General features: G+C 37.3%; 1 protein-coding gene across 1 annotated transcript; it reads left to right on the top strand.

Annotated features, from left to right (window-relative positions):
- Window positions 1-114: 114 nt before the first annotated feature.
- Window positions 115-13,311, top strand: FANCB (FA complementation group B). The gene is made up of 9 exons (XM_014875786.2): window positions 115-289; window positions 825-1,862; window positions 2,292-2,444; window positions 2,962-3,054; window positions 6,813-6,941; window positions 7,806-7,972; window positions 10,068-10,522; window positions 11,368-11,605; window positions 12,707-13,311. The coding sequence occupies exons 2-9, from the start codon at window positions 930-932 to the stop codon at window positions 13,125-13,127; spliced, it is 2,589 nt and encodes an 862-aa protein (XP_014731272.2). The 5' UTR covers window positions 115-289; window positions 825-929; the 3' UTR covers window positions 13,128-13,311.
- Window positions 13,312-18,083: the final 4,772 nt, after the last annotated feature.

Genomic DNA, 18,083 nt, shown 5'->3' with positions numbered 1-18,083 from the left:
CCCCGGTCCCGCCCCTCGCGCGGCCCTGCCCCCGCCCGCGCTCCCGTCATGCTCCCCGCGGCGGGAGGTTCGGAACGGCCCGTGCGGCCCGGAACGGCGGGGACAGACCCTGCCGGGAACCGAGAGACCCTGCCGGGAACCGAGAGACCCTGCCGGGAACGACCCTGCCGGGAACTGCGGCACGGCCCCACCGATCACTGCCCGCGTCTGTAGCCGGTCTCTGTGCGGTAACGCGGCCTGAGCCGGGACAGGGGCGTCGCTTCGGACCCCGCAAATTGAGTGAAACTTGGTGAGACGGCTGCGGTTCCCTCGGGGTCCCCGGGGCCTTCTCTGGGCAGACAGGGAGGGAGGGAGTCTGCTTGGCCGCAAAACGACTGGATGCTTCTTCAGAGAACTTTCTCCTTCCTGGCCTTATGATTTTAACAAAATAACTGTTAATAAGCACTGTGCCCGAGAGAAGGCTCTTTAATTTGAGAATTCGAAGCATCGCTGCTTTTCAGTCTGCTCAGTATATTTGTGGTGCTGGCATTTTCAATGCAGTCACACGAATTGTGAGTGTGTGGTTTGGTTTCTATCAATTTGCATTATGCCGTGCAGCTGTTGATAACCAGAAAATTCATACTTTGGTAAAGAAATATTTCTATTACTTAAATCTTTCAGTACAAAGTTGTCTAATTTCATTATTAATCTATGAGGTTAAAGCACATACTAGCCTCATTCTCAAATTTTTCTATATTTTTGCTTTGCTATGCATAGTTATTCTTAAGTTATTCAGTTCAGCTAGTCCCAAAACAATTTCGTTTTTTTCTTATTTGCTTTTGTAGCTGGAAGATGTCCAGAAAGGTTAAAATTTCCACAAAGAAATAAGCCTGACAAATAAGGACACACATGATCTTCTTGTAGAGGAATATGCATAAAGATAAATCAAGATGCTTCTGAGTGAGCAAGATCAATTCTTGTCCTACAATGGTGAAGTCCTTGTATTTCAGTTGACAAAACCAAAACACGCAGAGGAAGCAGATGATGAAACAATAAATTTATGTGTCAGAAGAATGGCATTCAATAGAGACACTAAGCTGTTTGTACAGAAGTCTTCTGGAGTATTCAGCATGGGAGCCAGTCACTCAAAAGTTGAAATTATTTGTTGTAGCTGCACAACGGATTCCAGAACAGGGATTATTCTTCCCTGCATTTTGATGAAGAAGAAAAAACGGAACAATGTCAAATACTTTCTATTGTTGCTTCACAGTTCAAACCAATTTGAGCCGTCCTTTTATTTTAGATTGGATTATGAACTGAAAGAAGACATCAGGTTGTTTGCTGGCCCATCATTGTTGTGGAGACATGCCAACAAGCTGTTCTACATCTCTTCCAATACGTGCCTGGTTCAAAGTGCTCCTGTTCAGCTCTCATCTGTAGTGTGGACAGGTGAAATTGTGGGTGAAGGCACTGTTGTCTTAGGGGTAAGAACTGCTTGCCTCCCAGAGACTGAAGATCCAGATGGGTTTTCTGTTTCAGACAGAGCCATCTGGGGTAGTGAATTCTTTGGATATGCAATTCAAGCACAAAAAACATTGAGTGGCACGTGCTTCATGCCTCATGCTTACAGCAGAGTGGTATCTTCTGTCTACGTCTGCAAGAGTGAGAGATTGAAACAACAGCTCCGAATATCACTTGTTGCCATAACCCACAAGAACCAGCTTCTTTGGTTCCAAAATGGTGCCCCTAAAGGTGTTTGTGAGCTTCCTTACGAAAATCCATGTTCAGTAAAACCAGCTCTAACCAGTAGCAACGATTTGCTATTTGTTGTGTCTTTTGCATCTGGCAACAGCTGTGTTGTACAGAGGAGAGACAGCTTACAGGTACTGGTGGCTTTAAACAGCTGCATTTTACTGCGGTCTTTTTTTGTATATCTTGCTTTATTGTTGTGAAACAAAGATACTTCTCAACATCAAAGGTATAATGCCTTTAACTGATCTTCAAATATTGCTGCTTCTAAATAAATTTTACAACATTCAGCTGTTCAGCTGTTTGAATACACGGAAAAGTTGTCATCTTCTCTGCAACTTGTAATCTAGAAAGTGATCTCTAAAGATAAATGGCTAATTTTTCCCAGCGTTATATAGGCTCTAAATAATGGGGTGAGAGTGGGAGTTTGAAAATTCTAAATATTACTGTATTTCACACAACTGAATAGGCTCCCTCTTAATGGAAGGCAAGCTTCACCAAAATGAGATCTCAAATACAAGATTTATTCTAATAAATGTCTTTTAAAACCTCTTCTACTGTAGGTGGCTTCCAAATGGCAAAAAGTGAAGTGTGTTCTGGTGGATGATTTTATTAGCTCTGGAAGTGAGCAGCTGTTACTGCTTTTTGATGATGACTCCAATACAGACGTGTTAAGTACATTCAAAATAACAGATCTTGGGGAGGTCAACTATGCAGTAAGTTGAGCTTGTGTTTTCTCAGCTACTCAGTCTGTGCTTACTAAATTAAGAAAACCTCAACAAACCATTAAAGTATTGATGCAAAGTAAAACTGGATGTGTGCTGTGGAATGCCCTGAAGTTGGAATATAATATTTCCTGCTGTAATTTTAAATTATCTGAAGACATTATTTTGCTTCTATGATTGTATCCATATTCTGTTGGAAAATTAATGCAGTTGAAAATGCTTCACATAGTTTTGCCACAGTGCTTACCTTTTTGCTAAGGACCCTTAATTTAATTAAGGCCATAGTGCTTGTTAATTATCTTCTCATAGTTGGGTCTTTCCTTTATGTAGTATCAAGTTCTAATTGCTTTCAGACAATAGGATTTTTCTTTTAAAAGACATACTGTGATTCTCCTGGCTTTTCTTCTGCTGTATTTTCCCCCAGATTTTTATAATACTATCTAATAGCCTGTACCTTACTTTCAGCTTTTTACTTCATTTAGGGTTTTGTTTTTGTTTTTATTTTCAGAGTGGTATCAACTATAATCATGATGTTCCTGCTGCAGAAGGATTGCAAGAGAATGGTTTTCTTACTGTCCGAGCCCTTGAAACAAGATTACAGGTTTGTACTCAGTTCTGCCTCCATGTTTTCTATAAATTACTGTTCTGTATCTTTGCATAATCTAAAGGGTGAGGCTAATGATACTGTTATTATTGAAGAAGTGGTTCAGGGAAAATAACAATATGGTTAAGTATTCTTGAATCAGTGGTAATCTTTCAGTTTCTTTCAGTGGTAGTGTTTCAGCTCTTTCAGTAGTTTTAAGCACATTTAGGTAATTGTAGAGGTCTAATTTAATTTTAATTAAAAGTTTGAGATAATGTTGAAGCTATCTTATCAGAGCTCCTTAGCAGTCATTGTGCTCATGTTTAAATACCAGCTTAAAAAAATTAGAATGTTTATTTCTTTTGCTCCCCATTACATTCATAACTTTCAGGTCACTTAGTGTCAGGTTCCCAGTGAGTGCATTTGCACAAATTGGTGATGGTGGTGGTTTCACCCCCTCTGATGTTCATGCTCCTGTTACTAGTAGTCTTATAAGGATAATTTTGAAAAGTACTATAGATAAAGCTAAAATGTATCCTTCTTTTAACTAGCATCATTTATAAAACAAACTGGGGGAAACTTGCTGGTGTTTCCCACCCAACATACTCACCAATATGAGTGCTTTTGCAGTCTGTGTATTAGTCTACACCAAATGGGTAATAATTAACAAATAGGAAGATTATTTAAGAAAAAAAACGCTTTAGGGGAGAGCATACTGAGTCAATGATGTTAGGCTATTGTTAGTTTGCTAAGGGTGCTTTAAAGGTGAGATATGAGATAATTATTCTGTCACTTTCACTTAGTGAAAACTAAGTAGGGCATTGTGACAGTTTTATTTCCAGCCTTTAAAAATGAAGCAAATTAATTGGCAATGGTTTATCAGTTAATAAATAAAGGAAGAAGGACGTATTATGAAAAAACTGAAAAAGAAAAAAAACTTATCTAGTTCTAATGACAAACAAGATATCTAAAGAGATATTGTGCATCATCCAAAAGATAAAAGCTATTTGGAGAACAGTGGACAAAGTATTTTTTTCTGTCCTAGAAAACTAAGAAAATAGAAGGTGGATTAGTTTTGAGGACCTCTTGAGGTCCCTTCCAATCCTACGTTTTTTACAGTTTGCATGTTAGGCTTTAAAATGCAGAAGTTCAATCTTCCTTCCAAATGCATCTTTTTCTCTTTCTGCAATTTTTTTTTTCTTGTTTGGCAGTCATATTTTAAAACTGACTTCACTGCTGCATTCTTGCCATACTCATTACATTACTCTTCTACAAAACAGAAATTAGTTTCTGTCTCTTACTGGCTGCTCCTTTCACTATTGTAATGAGCATTGTCCACCCTGCCATTGACAGCTGTATGTTCTTTGTTCCATAACTTTGTTCTTTCCATACACCAACTGGCTTCCAGCTGTGCAGCTCTGTGAATCTGTGTCAGGATCAAATGAATAATCTGGTTTGCACTTGCTATTGGTTCTACTGGAAGCAAGCCACTGGCTGGCTATTTTATCTATCATGTGCTGATGCAGTTCTTACAGACACAGAATCCTTCCTAAGACCTAACATTTCTGTGCTTTTAAATCTTTTTAATCTCTAACTTTCAAAGCCACATGCTAGCACAAGCACTGTAAGCAGCTGGAAATTTATACTGTGTTTTAATGCTGTAAATTTTTGAAATTGTCAAGCTGATGAATTTGGAAGTAAGTGCAGATATTTCTTTTTAACCTCACTGTTGCTTCCTTGCTGAAATCCCCATTGTTCTGTATTATATTTGCTGAACAGTGAAGTACTCTTGCTGGCTTTTATAATCTGATGTGTAATTGAATTTCAAGGATGCTTGTTTTGAAGCAATAGTGCATGAGTTCTGCTTAGCTTGGGAATTTTCAAAGGTTATTTAGTCTTGAAGTGGTGCCTCTTGATATTTATCATCAAAATTCAGGTATTCTAGAAATTTGCAATCAAATCAAGTTTTCACAGTCTCCATGGAATCTTGTGTTTTAGAGCAAAAATGAAATAGCAGATGCAGCCTTTTTTCATGCTTGTTGCTTAACCCTTGTTTCACATCTGCACAGCTGTTTTCTTAGCCACGTGATGTCTTTGGCAGGAATGAATTATAGGCCACTGTATAAGTAAGTTGCATTTAAGTTATACAATGTAATGTATATAAACCACGTTTTGGAGACAGTGAAATTGAAAAATAGATCAGCTTGAGCAATTTTGAAGTGTTCTATATTTATTTTTATGCACTATTTTTGGCCTGAATCCAGACTTTTCTCCTTTGAAGTTTGTTTTTTCACTTTAACATGTGTCTTGCTGTCTTCTGAAGATGACATCCTTTGGCAGAGCACTGCATTTACATTGCAACAGCTGAGGTTACAGGGTTTCTCGTGGTTTCAGTTGATTGTTTTGGCAGAAATAAAGAAGTGTCTTTATGTCCACTGATCTGTTCTCCCCCCATTACTTGACAGTTTTGTAAAGACTATAATTCTGGATTTACTCACAGCTCTATTGTCTTTGGCTCTGGACTGCCTTGTTTTTATTTTGTCTTCTAAGGTGATCTAGTTTTATTTTCTTACTTTCACAGCACAAAACTTGTAACTCGTGCTGATGCTTGTAGTGCAGTGCGTCTTGGCATACAGCAGAAAGGATGTGCCTGTCACTTGACAGAGGGTTGATGGGGGACACAACTCAGTCTTGGGTTTGCTATATGGTGGAATTCAGGTCTTTTTCTTTGGTTGCTTTAGGAGGAAAAAGGGTTTGCAAAAGCCAGATTGGTCAGCAAGCATACAACAGTGAATGTTGGGCCATTTTGACTGCTTCCCCATCTGTGCTTCCCCATTTGCTTTCTGGTTTTCAATTGTTTATTCAGGAGTTGGCTCCATTGGGAGTAAATGATGGCTTAGTTTTCTGATGACCGAAATTGGTAGGTATTGTAGACTCATCTTTGTTCTTAACTTTTCATTTTCACCTCTTGACTCAAGTCTGGCACTGGATTATTGCTTGGAATCTGGTGCTTGATTCACAGTTTGATAGGTGACTTTTTTTACAGAACTTTTCATGAGAGTACTGTTGGTCTAAATGCCCTTTGCAATTGCAGCTTGAGGAGAGGACATCACTTCACTTAAAAGAACTGCTTTTTAATTCAGGCTTATAATAGATTTATGTGTTTGGGGGGATTTTCTAAGGAAATGGGGAAGAGGGAAGCTTGATTTTGCATTCCAGGGTTCAGTTTGTTCTCTCCTTGACAGCTTTGGACTTCTTAGGATCTTGATTTCCAGATAATAGCTTTTGAGGTTTCTTAAAACCTGAGAAGGTGGCATGATATTTTTTCTTTATTGCTTGATTTGTGGATTTTTTGGGGGTATTTTTTCATTGTGTTTTGTTTGAGAGACGCAGCCAACATGTGTCTGCCTGCATATCTGTCAACTCTTCAATATATTTACTTGACCAATAATCAATACAAATCTTGAGAAGAAAATGAAACTGCTATCCATGAAAAAGTGAAGCAGGATTAATAATGAAAGATATCTACAGAAATATATCTGAATATCTATGTAATTTGATTGTTTACCTTAATATGTATCTTAAACTCTAGATTTAATATTGAAACACCACGATTCTGAGATTCAGATTTTTAAAATGGAATAGCCTGACTTGAACATTTTTTAGAAATCACAAAGTTATTAGTGATTCTGCATAAAAATGGGAAGGTGAAAAGATATTTCGATATCTTTAATACCCTTGCTTATGTGCAGTAGTCTGATGGCTATCTTTTACAGGCTGGTTGGACTTCTGTTCGAGAGCTACAGCAGCATTTAGGACTCCAGAAGAGGGTTATTCTTGAGTCTTGCAGAGCATTAATAGATCTTGTTGAAGAAAGAACCCATATTCTACCAAACTCAAAAGAGGTAAAATGCAGGAAATGGGTCATATCGCTTCTGAATTCTGCCAAGCTATTTGAAGAGGGTGCTGTCCTTAATCACTTACCACTTTCACCTGTAGGGGTTGCCACTATCAAAAATCATTAATCTGCTTTTAAGTCTGTTCATTTTCTTAATTTGCTGATATATGTAGTTAGGAGTAAATTTAGTTGTTTCTGCTTGAAATTGATGTGCACAATACCTTCTGACAACTGAGTGATATGGAGGAGTAACCTCTAACAGAGTTAGCAACAAACACAAGGGGAGTGTACAGTTCTAATTGGCACAGTTGCCTAGATATTGAATATCTGTCTGTAATCTTACATATTACAAAAAGGGAACTGTCACAGAACTATGTGAGCAAAATTGATTTTAGAACGGGGGCAGAGTAAACCGTGGGCTGAGAAGGTGATGGAGGTTGGGAAAATTTTATTTTAATACATTGCTCAAAAGAGACCTAATTTAATTGGAGTTGATCTCCCTTTTGGTTACTATTGTGATATCTTTAAAGTTTTCTAGGTTTGGACAACAAAGTATTGAGCAATTAAATGCAATAATAGAAATTCTAGCACCTTAAATCTTTGGACAATTAATTGTATGACAGGTCAAGATTTCGACATATGATGTTTACAAGGAGAGAATAAGTTGTACTTTACATGATGATATAATATGTCTTAAGAAAATTCAATGCTATTTATTGTAGAGCATAAGCTAGTTTTTATATATCTTTCATTTTATATATCTTAAAAGCTCCTCCAGCAGTTACTTGTGGTAAAACACAAAGTAATGGAGTATAAAAAGAACCAATATCTCTACTTAATTTATCTAAAAAACCCCACATTTTTCTGTAAGGAAGGCCTTGTCTCTCTCTGGGATGATGTAGAAAATCCTCCTGATTCTCTCAGTAAAGTGACATCATTGGCGTCTGAAGTCCCAGAGCACTTCACAGAGGAATTGTGGCAGCGTGTTGTGGGTGACAGCCTGGTAGTTGGAGTTAAACTAACAGAATCATTTTATTTGTGAGTATATACACTTATTTAATAATTTCATTGATAGTTTTATGGAAAATAAATGTTGGTTAAGCTCTACAGTAAATTTGAACTTCCTCTTTTTGAACATCTGCATATAAAATATTTCAAATGTGACTTTGTCAGTATTCTTGCTACTGCTTGCTTGCTCTCTAGCACTGCACAGAAAAATACATTATACAGCCAGAAATCAGTTGTGTGAATATAATTGCAACATTACTGGAGACTTTTTACAAAAGTTTTCTTTGACAAGAATTGTGGCTCTTTATAGTCCATGTTGACATAGCAATGCTAACATCAGTATGTGTTGTAAATAAAACTGTCTTAGCTTAGTTCCTGATGCTTTACTGTTAGCTACTTGCCATTCCTAATTGATTTGCTTCAAGAAGCACAAAAGAAAATATATTAAATTCTCTTACCAACTAATAAATACTTAGCTTTTGAATTGAACTCTTCTAGTCAAGTATCTAATCAAAATGCTTGCAAAGCTTGTATTTTGTGCAAATTTTGTGGAACGATCAGCCATATAAACTTACACCTTCAAAATAATTTGTTCATTTTTTAATTTTCTATAAAATTATTTGTTTATTCTATTTGTTTTAATTAGTCAGTTCTAGTTGTAAATGCTGCTTATGTCGCTTTCCCTTACAGAGAGGAAACCAAGTTGAAACAGTGTGAAAAGAAGAGATTACATAAAATAGAAAATTGCAATTGAATTGTGTAATCTAAACTTTAGTGGAGTCAGAACTTACCTTTTGACCCATATTCCCACAGGCAGTGTAGCTGAGGCTATGTTAGGCTGAGCTCAAAGACTACTGATGTCACTGAAAATCATTCAGGTGGTTGTGAGGGAGCTGACCTGTTAGGCCCTCTGGCCATTCTGCTGGAGCTGTGGCTGTATTCCTTCTCAACTGCCAGATTGCTGTAACTTTACAACAAAGTTGACCTCATCCTCTTGATAGCCTCTCTTAAGAGCCACTGAGGCAAAAGATTGTTTTTTTGCCTTTTTAGTGTTTTTTCTTTAAGCTTTGATGATGATGCCTTTGCTTTTCTTTTCTTGTTTTTTTTTTTTTAAAGTAAAATGCTTCATTCTTGTCTAACTTCAGGTGTTCAGCAGATTTTAAAAACCAGCAGCAATCTAGGCATTCTCCCTCATTTTTACAGTTGAGAAAAGATTTGTGGAGAAGCCACTTGTCCAAGGTTACCTGGCAGGCCAGCAGCAGAACTTGGGTCTTCTGAGCTCCAGTTCAGTATTGTGCAAAATAACCTGTGTTTGTGGGGAAAAGGACTTGCTTTATCTTCAACCCCAACACTGTAACTCCTTACTGATTATTTTTGTGCTTCCTACTAATGCAAGATTGCAGTGATATCATAGATTGCATTATGAGGTGGTGATACTTCTCTGTAAAGAAAATTAGACATTCATAAGACTTTCAAATGTCAGTGACATCTTGAGATTGAATTGATTGACAGAATAATATATTCATTGAGAGAGGATCTGGAACAGTAATATTAGGATTTCATTGAAAGAGCCCTGTGTTGAATAAATAAAATACTTCATACATTTCAGGAAATTGCTGCATGTTCAAAGCAATACCATCTTAAACCTTTTATTTTATTCTTCATTCAATTTTGTTTGAATATCTATAAAAATGTAGAGTATCAGAAGAGCTTCTAATCCTCAAAAGGGCAGAATTTATATTTTCTGCAGTTTTTTATTAAAAGGAAAGTCAAATCTTTAAAAAATAATCCATAAATGTCATAGAGTATCTTTATAGGTTATGTAGAATTTTCAGCTTTTTCTGGCTGAATAAAACACCCAAATACTTTTGGTTGAAATGAGTCATTTAATTCCTAGAAGCTCTTTGAAAATTCAGTCCACATTTTGAAAAAACTTAATACTCAGTTTATATGAAACAATTATGTGAGGGACTTAGCCTCTTTGCAAAGTCTATGACTTAATCTGGAATAGTATTGGAATTTATGATAGTCTTAAATATCTGTATACATCTGCAGAGTTGTGGTTATTTGTCAGAAGGCAAAAATGTGAACTAGGAGTGCAGTTACTTTGTATGGATTTTCACAGGTCACTGAGTGATGTCAGTTTATCTTTAGTGATGGATCAAGACTTCTCTTCAGTTTCTCCAATTATCAAGTGCCAAAGTAAAATCATTAAGCTGAACAAAGCCTTCTCAGCATTGGCAGTCTCCTCAAGTCAAATTGAACCTCCTCCAAAAAAGATGAAATTGGACTTGCATAGCAAGAGTGATCTGAAAAAAGAGTTTCCTATGAGATCTTCAAGGATTCAGCTGGATGGAGCAAAGACAGTCACTGCTGTCACCAGCCTTTCACCACTATTGGCATTTCATCGTGTCTGCTGTGTTGTTCTTCTGCATGCCAGGAAGCAAAACCATCAGAATGATAGTTTACAGCAAAGCAAAAAGATTACTGTGCTCTGTGGGAAAATCTTGTTAAATCTGGAAGATATTTCAAATGGCAGATACTCAGTGAAGATGCTAAGGGAAAATGGTTACTGTACAGGTAAATTTATATACTATAATATACTGTTATATACTGTATATGCTTTGGATTTATAAATATATATATATATATTTGATTCTTCTGTTTAGTCTAGATGTTGCCAAGTTAAGTTCCTCTCTGAACAGGAGCTTCACAGACCTTTTGGCAATTAAAGCTGGGTGAAATAGGAGATGGAACAGTTTTCAAAATGGAAAACATATTTAATGAGTTGCTGTAAGGTTTTGCTAGCATTGGTGATGAAGGGTATCTGAAAAGGGTAATTTTGAAGATACATTTGAGTACAGAATGCTGAAGTCTATATTTTTCTATAAATAAGATACTGTGATTAGATACATAAGGTTTTTTCCTGACCTACTGCTACCTCTTAAATAATACCAAAGTAATTGAAGCTCTTCCTCATGTACATGTATATTAAGGTAACTTATTTTCATTTCTTTTAATATTCCTGATTGAATTGATTTTTAACTGGGCTTTTGCTCAGGCAACAAAATATCAATTTTATTGTTTGCAATCAATTTTTTCTTCCTTTAATGCTGTGTCACTGCTAAAGCCAACATGTAATCTTACTATCACAGGAGGCTGTTAATAACCTTCTTTTGGCAAGGTGATGTTTATCTTAAGAGCTTTCATTATATTGGTAGTGCTCCATCAATCAACTGTTTTGCTTGACAGAAGTAGGGATAAGAATTTAGGTGAGAAGAAAATTGCCAAAAAATGCTGGAAGTCAGGTGCAAATCCCTCACAAAAAACTGGGAGTATGAGCCAAAAATCGAAGCTCATTTAATGCATGCAGCATGATCAACATATTGAGTTCAACTACCTTTTTTTACTGTATTTTTTTGCAGGTTCCATGGAAGATATACTTGCTGTCCTTGCAGTGTCTGTCAGATTCTCCTTTCAGATTGTGTCTTGTGACTGCACACTGACTCCAGTCAGGTCGTGGTTACTGGGAGAAATGGAGTGCACCCCATTTAAGGAATGCCAGGACAACATATTCTGTCATAAAGCAGGAAATGTCCACGGTACAATTTTTAATTGGGCCCTGAAAAATCCATTTGAAGGAGTTCTAACAATATTTTGCAGGTAAAATCACATAAAAAGCATAGCTTACATTCATCTTCCATACACCCTTTTTTATCTTTTTGCTGTTTCTTACTGGTACCATAAACAGCAGCTCAAATTGCAACCAATAGGCTACCAATGTGACATGGTAGCAATCACCAATAACAGACCTGTTTTCAAATCAGAGCTATGGCAGAACCTGAACTGAGCTGTTTAATTTTGTTCAGGCTGGAACATTGAATTAGAAATAAAGCTAGTCTCCATTAATATCTGCTTGATAGTATTCCTTCTCTTCATTTTGCTGCATCTTAATTTTATATTCTTTTTTTCTTACATTATTCTTAGTATAATGTGTAATTTGTAATTTTTTTCTTGAATGTGTGTTGATTTTAAAAAACCCTTAAATATTAAATATTTGTATATTAATATTAAAACAGAAAAACAACCAAACCACAAACCCCAAGTTAAATTAAGTTTATTGCTAGGTCATTTTTAGTTTATTATTGCAATATAGATGTAGTCTCATTTTATATTGTTTCTGCTATAGTTATTTCCTACCTACTATGATTATGTAAAGGAAATAATGTGAAGTGTCTCACTGATGTCCTTTCTTATGCAGATTCTTTGACAAATATTTCCTAAACCAGGTTAAGCAAGTTAGTAATACTGCCATAATTTATGACTTAGCTGGATAAGGCTTATAACATAAAAAGTACTTCTGGGATATTGACAAATATTGTTTTGAAGAGTTCAAGCTAAAAAGTAAAAAAGGTGTAACTGTTAAGAGTGTATTTTGTAGTGAGGTTCAGTCTTTTCCTCAAATTAGGAGTTGATTTCCTTTACCTAAGAGGAAAGGCTGAAATGTTTAAGCAATCAATCTGGAAAATTTTAAGTCTCAACACTTTTGGTTCCTTTTGAAAAGTGATTTTACTTGGTACTATTCACTTTTGATCCCATTTTCTTAATAGTTATTGAGCTCTATGTTTATGGGCTGTGATTGTATTTTCTATACCTTTTATTCCTGTGTTTGGATTGATCTTTTATCTGGCTGGGATATTTCTGTGATAGGTGGAAACTACAGAGTCTACTTTTTTTTGACACGATCATCATTTTGTTTTACAGAAATCTGACTGTCTTGTTCCAGTGCCTTCACAGCCTTACTAGAATTCTCCCTCCAAGCTGCAGTGTAAAACTCCTGAGATCTGGAAGCAAAGGAGTACTTACTGAACAGTTAGCACTGGCTCTGGAAAAGGAAATGCTCACCTTGAAAAATTCTCTTTTCTTAAAAGAAGCTAAAGCTGAAAACAGCTTGACATTGGGGAATGAGTCTGGCAAGAAAATCAATAATGCTCCTCTGGCTTCTTTACTGGACACTGAGGAAGGAGTCCAGCAATTCAGAAAGCAGCTTCAGAATGAGCGGGAGGAGAGTGTGCGAAGTATGAACCAAACCATGAATGGTGCCCTGTACCAGAAAATGGCTTTGAAAATAGCAGAAGCTCAGCTCAGTTCAGATATGATTGTATGGAGACTGGCCAAGTCCTAGAAACTATTGACTAAATTTATTTTGAAAAGAAATTTATTAAAGTTATGCCATTAAATATTTATATTTTCATGGGTGATTATACTGATTTGTATTCTATAGCACTTCTGTGTTGTTTTTACAGATAAATACTGGTATTTTAACTGGTGACTGTTGGAAGAATTTAATATTAAAGATTGAGTCATTATTTTGTTACAGATTTTGAAAATATATTTTAAAGATTTTCTAATAATTCCTACACCAAAATCATAATTCTTGGACTATAAGAGAACTATTTTAAGAAAAAAAAAAAGTGTGTGCCCTTTAAAACAGTTCTATTGAACTTGAAAGATGACTGTTTACACATGTAAAATGTAAGCCTTTTTTAGAAATCTTAAACCAGGTATAGAAAGGATCTGAGTTATACAGCCAATTGTACTTCATAATCTGAGTGTGGAGTTTGACAAATTCGAAGAAGAGGCAATTTATCTTCATGATATGTCAAACCTTTTAAATAATTTCTAGTGCTACCACTTGAGGAATAGAACTCTATACCTTTCAGCCCTATCTTCTGGAGTCCACCCTCAGATTTATGGGGTGTTTATTGGAGGTGGAGAACCAGATCAGACCTCTTAACTAAGTTTCAAGAACTCATGAAGATTCTCTGCATAATAAAGCTGCTTGGGGTTTGAGAGGTCCATTCCTACACAATTTAGTGGTAGGGCTAATCTCACTGGTAGGTCCTGGGGGAAACTGTCCTTCCTTGGATGTTGACCTAGCTTCAGTGTCAGAAGATTGGCCTGCTCAATCCCAGAGTCAGATGATTGTCTTCTGATGCTAGCTGCTCAGTGGTTTTGGCCTATCTCAAGTAGTTTAAATAATATTAGGCAACTCTTTTATTATTATTCATCCTTTTGCTGGCTTGAGGAAGATCCTGCTTATACTTCTAGGAAGAGACTGGCCTGTACTGCTTGCTATAATTTTTTAATCAAATTTTCCCACTAGCTTCATAAGGGGCAGAAAGGTTAGAAAATCTCAAATCAGTAATTTTGTCCCTTTTATCTCTGCTTTATATATGTAAAACATTCTTATTGCTTGTCACCATTTTTCTGAAGTTGTCAGAGTTTTGCTTTTCATTTTCTCTGCAAACAGAGGTAATAGTTGACATCTCCAGCATGCTCTCTATCTGACAGTAAAAGTCTGGCAGGAAAAGTGGAAGATATTTATTGACTCACAGAAATACTGATGTTTCAGAATAATTCTTTTTGTCTCATCAGAAAATTCAACTTCTGTATGTATGTTCTCTAGAGGCATTAAGTGGTGATGTTTTTCAGTCCAAGGCATCTTCTCATTCTGGCAACAGGAGTGACGTGATGCACATTAAATGCAAAAAACTGCCTAGAAAAGCAGAATATGAGAGAACTGTGCTTTTTAACCTTAACACAGTTTAGTGATAGACCTTCCCTTTTGAGATACTCAAAAATTAAATTACTCCTTTTTAGCTACAGAGAAGGGAAATCTTCCATTAAGATGTCAAGAATGTCTTAAGAAATTGTCGTGGATATTTTAATCTCAGTATTTATTCGATGAGAAAGTTGAGGGGTTTTTTACAATTCTTTCTTTATTAAGCCATGGACAGGCAATAGTCAAAGCTTAAGAGCCCAGTGGTAGGTCTTGGCAGTCAGTTGTCACTGGAATTTCCAGAAGTTCCTGATTATAAACACTTAAATGAAGCAGAAAATCTCAAGGTGCAATCCTGTAGCTTGCAGCTAAGGGCAAGACCTCGCTAAGCCATCTGAGCAGAAACCTTCAGAGCAGCAAAGCTACTGTTCAGCTCAGGGCACTTGAAGGAGATTTTGCAAACAGTGTAATCAGTCCAGCAGTTGATTTTTGTCAGCATAGAGCAGCCTGCTGTCGTGCTGTAACTAACCATCATTGCTCTCTCTGACTGTCTGTCTGTAAAGAGAAACTTCCATTTGTGTTCACATCCCTTTGTTGAAGTAACAGAGTGAGACAAATGAAGAAAAGCTGCTAAGCACAAATGTTGCCAGATTCTAATTCCATGGAGTTGTTACTTTAAAGAACCAAACAGTGAAATCACAGCAGTGTAGAAGTGAAATTAGTAGAGTAGAATAGTAACAACATGTTCCTACTAAAGAGGCTTTCCTGAGGCATGAATGCTTATTTTGTAAATCATCAGATGAGGTCATTAACCACTTTCCTAATAGCTCTAAGATTCCTGGGAGCAGTTCTTCAACTATCTAGTAATGCATAATAGCACAGTACAACTTTCAGTGGTAGTGATGCAGGTTTACTGCATATGTACCTTACTTTTATGTGCCAAAATCTAAAGGTCTCCTGGATATACTTGAAAGGTTTTTACTGGTATGTGTTTTTTGGCCAGGAATAAGGGAAAAATGCAGCAGGTATTAACAAAGATTCAGGCTCTCTAGAGCCTTATCTTCAAGTGGCAGCAGCAGGCATTGTGTTTTAGAGGTATTTGCTTTCCTAAGCTTGCCTTTCGGAAGTAAAAGCAACCAAAGGTGTTAGCCTACTTATTTGGTCTCTCGTGATGATTAATCCACAGTCTTCACATGCTGGTGTTCAAATGAGAAGTCTAAATTGCATGGACTAGAAAAATGGTTAGGTTGGGTAACCATGTTTCTGTCGTGAACTGTTGGAGTCCCATGTTCTGCACCTCCAAGAAAGTTTTGGAAGTGAGATCTTGCATAAAGTGGGTTTTGCAAGTACTTTTTTGAACAAGTCATTTGAGAAATTAAATCACTGGCAGCAGCAATCCTAGTTATGGGGGAATTAGTATTGCCAAGAAATAACTGATAAAATAGTTGGATGTTTGATTCTGTAAATTCCCCTTTCCATGCTAGTAGATCAGGTTGGGAAACACTCCTCCCAAGGAACAGAAGGCTTTTTGCTAATAAAGCTGTTACTAATAACAGATAACTATTCACAACATACATTTACTACTCTAACACTCATGACTCCTCTGCAGGAGTAGTCATGAGTGTTACACTGGGAGGTCTGGGGGGACCTCTGGCTCCTAGGTAGGTTACAAAATCCTTTGAAGAGCTCTTTGCTTCGTCAGATGCATATGTGTAATCCTGTAGGATTCTTCATTTGCATGTAGCAACCACTACCTGTTTGTGTATGATCCAAGTTAATCCAAACCATGGTTGATACTAATGAATGTAGTGGCTTTGTACACAGCCAGGAGGCTCCTGGTGTTCTGAATTTTTCAGTTCTGGTGCATTGAACAGAACAACTGGTCTCCAGAGCTTACCAATTCTGGGAGACTTTCACATGCTGCTTCTCAGCATGTAATAATCTCAGCCTGGTGCTTGCTGGTAAACATTCCTCCCTCCTGGGCTGGAGAACCCTGTCACATAAACTCACACAAAGGGGCCTTTGATAAAGCAGTAAAATTGTGCCCAGGATCAACTTGTCTTGACCCCAATAGTCCTGATTTCTGGAAACCAGCAGATGTCAATGGTTTCTGACAGGTGTCTCTAGGAATGGTTTCAGTCTTCTGGCCATGGCAGTGTCCTGTGTGTAGATATTTACTTTGTAGATATTTACTCCTTTATCACATGTTTCAAAAGACAAGTATGCAAAAGGGAAGTCTGACATAGGAAGTATGAGCTGTCATGCCTAGATGCTTTCTTACAATCTTAGCACTTTTAAAGTCCATATGATTTAAGACCCTAAGAAAAGGGATTGTGTGTCAAAGAGCTCTGCTTTTTCTGGCCAAGTTGGTGTAATAAATAGATTAACTTACAGTGATTTTTCTCTATCATTCCAAGGTCTCTCAGGGAAAATAAACCTGTCTGCTCTAGAGTGGTTTCTGTTGGACAGTAATATTTCCTTTTTAAGTTTGTGTGTGTACATATTTCAAATTAGCCACAGGCTGCTCATTGTTCAAAGTAGTAAAAGTTAAGCCTTCTCTCTCAGCTGCTAATTTTTGTTTTCCCACATCTTTCACGATTTGGGAACTGTGACAGTCTTGTGACTGCTCTCCTCTGAATCATACTGACTCTGCTGACAAAATAATAATGGTAGCATGTTTATCCCTGAGTGAGTTATTCATTAGAGGCTATTAACAAAGATGATAGGCTCAGCAAAAGCAGTATTCAAACAGTGGTAGTTTTCTTCTCCTCCCTTCTCTACTTCCCTGGGAGAAATGGAGTTTTAAACAGTGGGAAAAAAATTTAAAATCAATGCAAGGATTTAAAATCTCAAATAGTTGTAAATTTGAGCATTAAGTTATTGACAAGTCTCATTTATTTTGGGGTTTGGTTGTGGCTCTTTCAGTACTTTCTTTTCTGCACTCTAGCCATGCCATTGGGTAATGATAAGGTGAACATCAGTATGTAGCAAGAGTTTCTCACCAAGAAAATCCCCCAGGAAAAAAGCAAAAGAGTGGGAGGTTTGATGCTGCTGTTCAGTCATGTTAATAATTGCTTTAAGGAGGTGCAACTACTTAGGTCTTTTCTATGACCTCAGGTTTTTGGTATGGGACAAACTTACCCCGTGAATATGTTGAGAAATTCATAATTCATAGGTGCAAGACGGCAGCTGCATGTTTGCAAAGCACTTGTTTAGAGCAGAGGCTGCCCTGCCCCAGGTTTGTTTCAGTCCATTCCTGCCTCGGGTCCTGCATTCACAAAGCCCTGGTGCTTAACTGCGGTATTTAGGTCAGAGGCACGGTTGGTGAAGCAGTCTCAGGTTAGCTCAATCCTCCTCCTCGTTGTGTAAATGGAGAGGCGGTGACTCCTGTGCCGGGCTGTGATCCTCACCTGCGCGGAGAGGGAGGAAGGGAAGGCTTTGAAATGAGTCCTTCAAACCAGCGTGCGCTGCCTCTGTACCTGCCCCATCCCTCTCCCCGGAGCCCAGTTACAGCTTCCAACTGAACGTGTCATATCTTTTTTTGTAATCCTACCTTTGAAATGTTCTCAAGCATGAGGG

This window comes from Sturnus vulgaris, chromosome 2 (assembly GCF_052056855.1).
Source record: "Sturnus vulgaris isolate bStuVul1 chromosome 2, bStuVul1.hap1, whole genome shotgun sequence".
NCBI lineage: Eukaryota > Metazoa > Chordata > Aves > Passeriformes > Sturnidae > Sturnus > Sturnus vulgaris.
The sequence above is the reverse complement of the archived record's forward strand: the minus strand, read 5'-3'. Positions and strand labels throughout refer to the sequence as shown.